The following is a 1606-nucleotide window of genomic DNA, read 5'->3' as shown; positions in this document are numbered from 1 at the left end:
ATGGTGGGTGTAACAAATATTCCTATCAGTATGTAAATCTCAACCCATAGTTTTTCAGTCGGTTTCCTACAGAAAATACATGTTTTTCTCTTGGTTCCCTCATCTCCATCCATTTGATAGGGAGAGACTTTTTAAAATTATATAATATTCACATCTCTTTCTCTCAAAAGGGGAAAATATATTTAGAATGAAAAGATAAAATGTTAGGTTCAAAAAATGCTTTAAAATCTGATCCTTTTAATTCACAAATTATAATAAATCATTTGTGGTCAAAATCCTCCACCAATATTGAGAAAATTATCTCTACTGCTCCAATTAAAATTCAAATAGATCCATCAAAACCTCTTCCAAACCTTAAACAATACCCTCTAAAATCAGAGGCCTTAAAAAGAATAAGACCTATACTTTTGTATTATATAAAAAGAATCTTGATTATTCCTTGCATAAACCCATATAACACTCCAATGCTCCCCATTAGAAAACCATATAGTAGAGGATAGAGATTTATATAAGATCTGAGAGCAATTAATAATTGTCATTCCCCAACATCTAGTAGTACCAAACCCCCATGTGTTGTTGACTGCCATCCCAACCAAGGGGAGTTCTTTCCTGTAATAGACCTATGTAGCACCTTTTTTGGACACTCCTATAGATAAAAATAGTAAATTTCTCTTCACCTTCGCTTGGGGAGACAGATAATACATGCGGACAGTCATTCCTCAGAGATATGCTGAGAGCCCAACTTATTTTTCAAAAATATTAACAGCAGACATTTTGAATATTGACTTTCCTAAAAAATCCACATTGATATAGTACATAGAAGATTTACTTCTCTGCTCAGAAGCCTCCAAAAAAGATAAAAATTTATTTATTGCAATAATAAGCTTTAAAGAGACCTGAGGAGACTGACCGCGGGGCGGCTGGGGAGCATGTCGACCGCAGCCCGGAGGGGGCTCATGCGGGATTTCAAGCGATTGCAAGGGGACCCACGTGCGGATGTCAGTCGTGCACCATCTGAAAACAACCTCACGCAGTGGAGTGCAGTTATATTTGGACCAGAAGGGACACCCTTTGAAGATGGTACTTTTAAACTAGAAATAGAATTTTCCGAAGAATATCCAAATAAACCGCCAACTGTTAGGTTTTTATCCAAAATGTTTCATCCGAATGTGTATGCTGATGGTAGCATATGTTTAGATAGCCTTCAGAATCGATGGAGTCCAACATCCGATGTATCTTCTATCTTAACATCAATTCAGTCTCTGCTGGATGACCCGAATCCAAACGGTCCAGCCAATAGCCAGGCAGCACAGCTTTATCAGGAAAACAAACGAGAATATGAGAAAAGAGTTTCGGACATTGTTGAACAAAGCTGGAATGATTCATAATAGACAACTGGTCTGTTAATCTTTTTCATCATTGTTGTGTATAATTTGCCTCTCAGTAGAAAGGCTAACAAATTTTAAGTGCCACAGGTTTTAAGGATTCTGCAGAAAAAAGAAAAAAGTCCTTCAGTTTAGAACCTACAAAAGCTTGTGTATCTTGATTAATGTACTTTTTATTGCATGGTGTGAACTAAGTTATTGCTGCATAAATTTGTAATATA

The 1606-nt window shown here is 36.4% G+C and overlaps 1 protein-coding gene across 1 annotated transcript; it reads left to right on the top strand.

Moving 5' to 3' along the window:
• The first annotated feature begins 908 nt into the window (after positions 1–908).
• Positions 909–1606, top strand: LOC123640072 (ubiquitin-conjugating enzyme E2 B-like). The gene has a single exon (XM_045554413.1). The coding sequence runs from the start codon at positions 930–932 to the stop codon at positions 1386–1388; it is 459 nt and encodes a 152-aa protein (XP_045410369.1). The 5' UTR covers positions 909–929; the 3' UTR covers positions 1389–1606.

The sequence above is a fragment of the Lemur catta genome, chromosome 6 (assembly GCF_020740605.2).
Source record: "Lemur catta isolate mLemCat1 chromosome 6, mLemCat1.pri, whole genome shotgun sequence".
In the NCBI taxonomy this organism is placed as follows: Eukaryota; Metazoa; Chordata; class Mammalia; order Primates; family Lemuridae; genus Lemur; species Lemur catta.
This window is presented reverse-complemented; position numbering and strand designations above follow the sequence as displayed.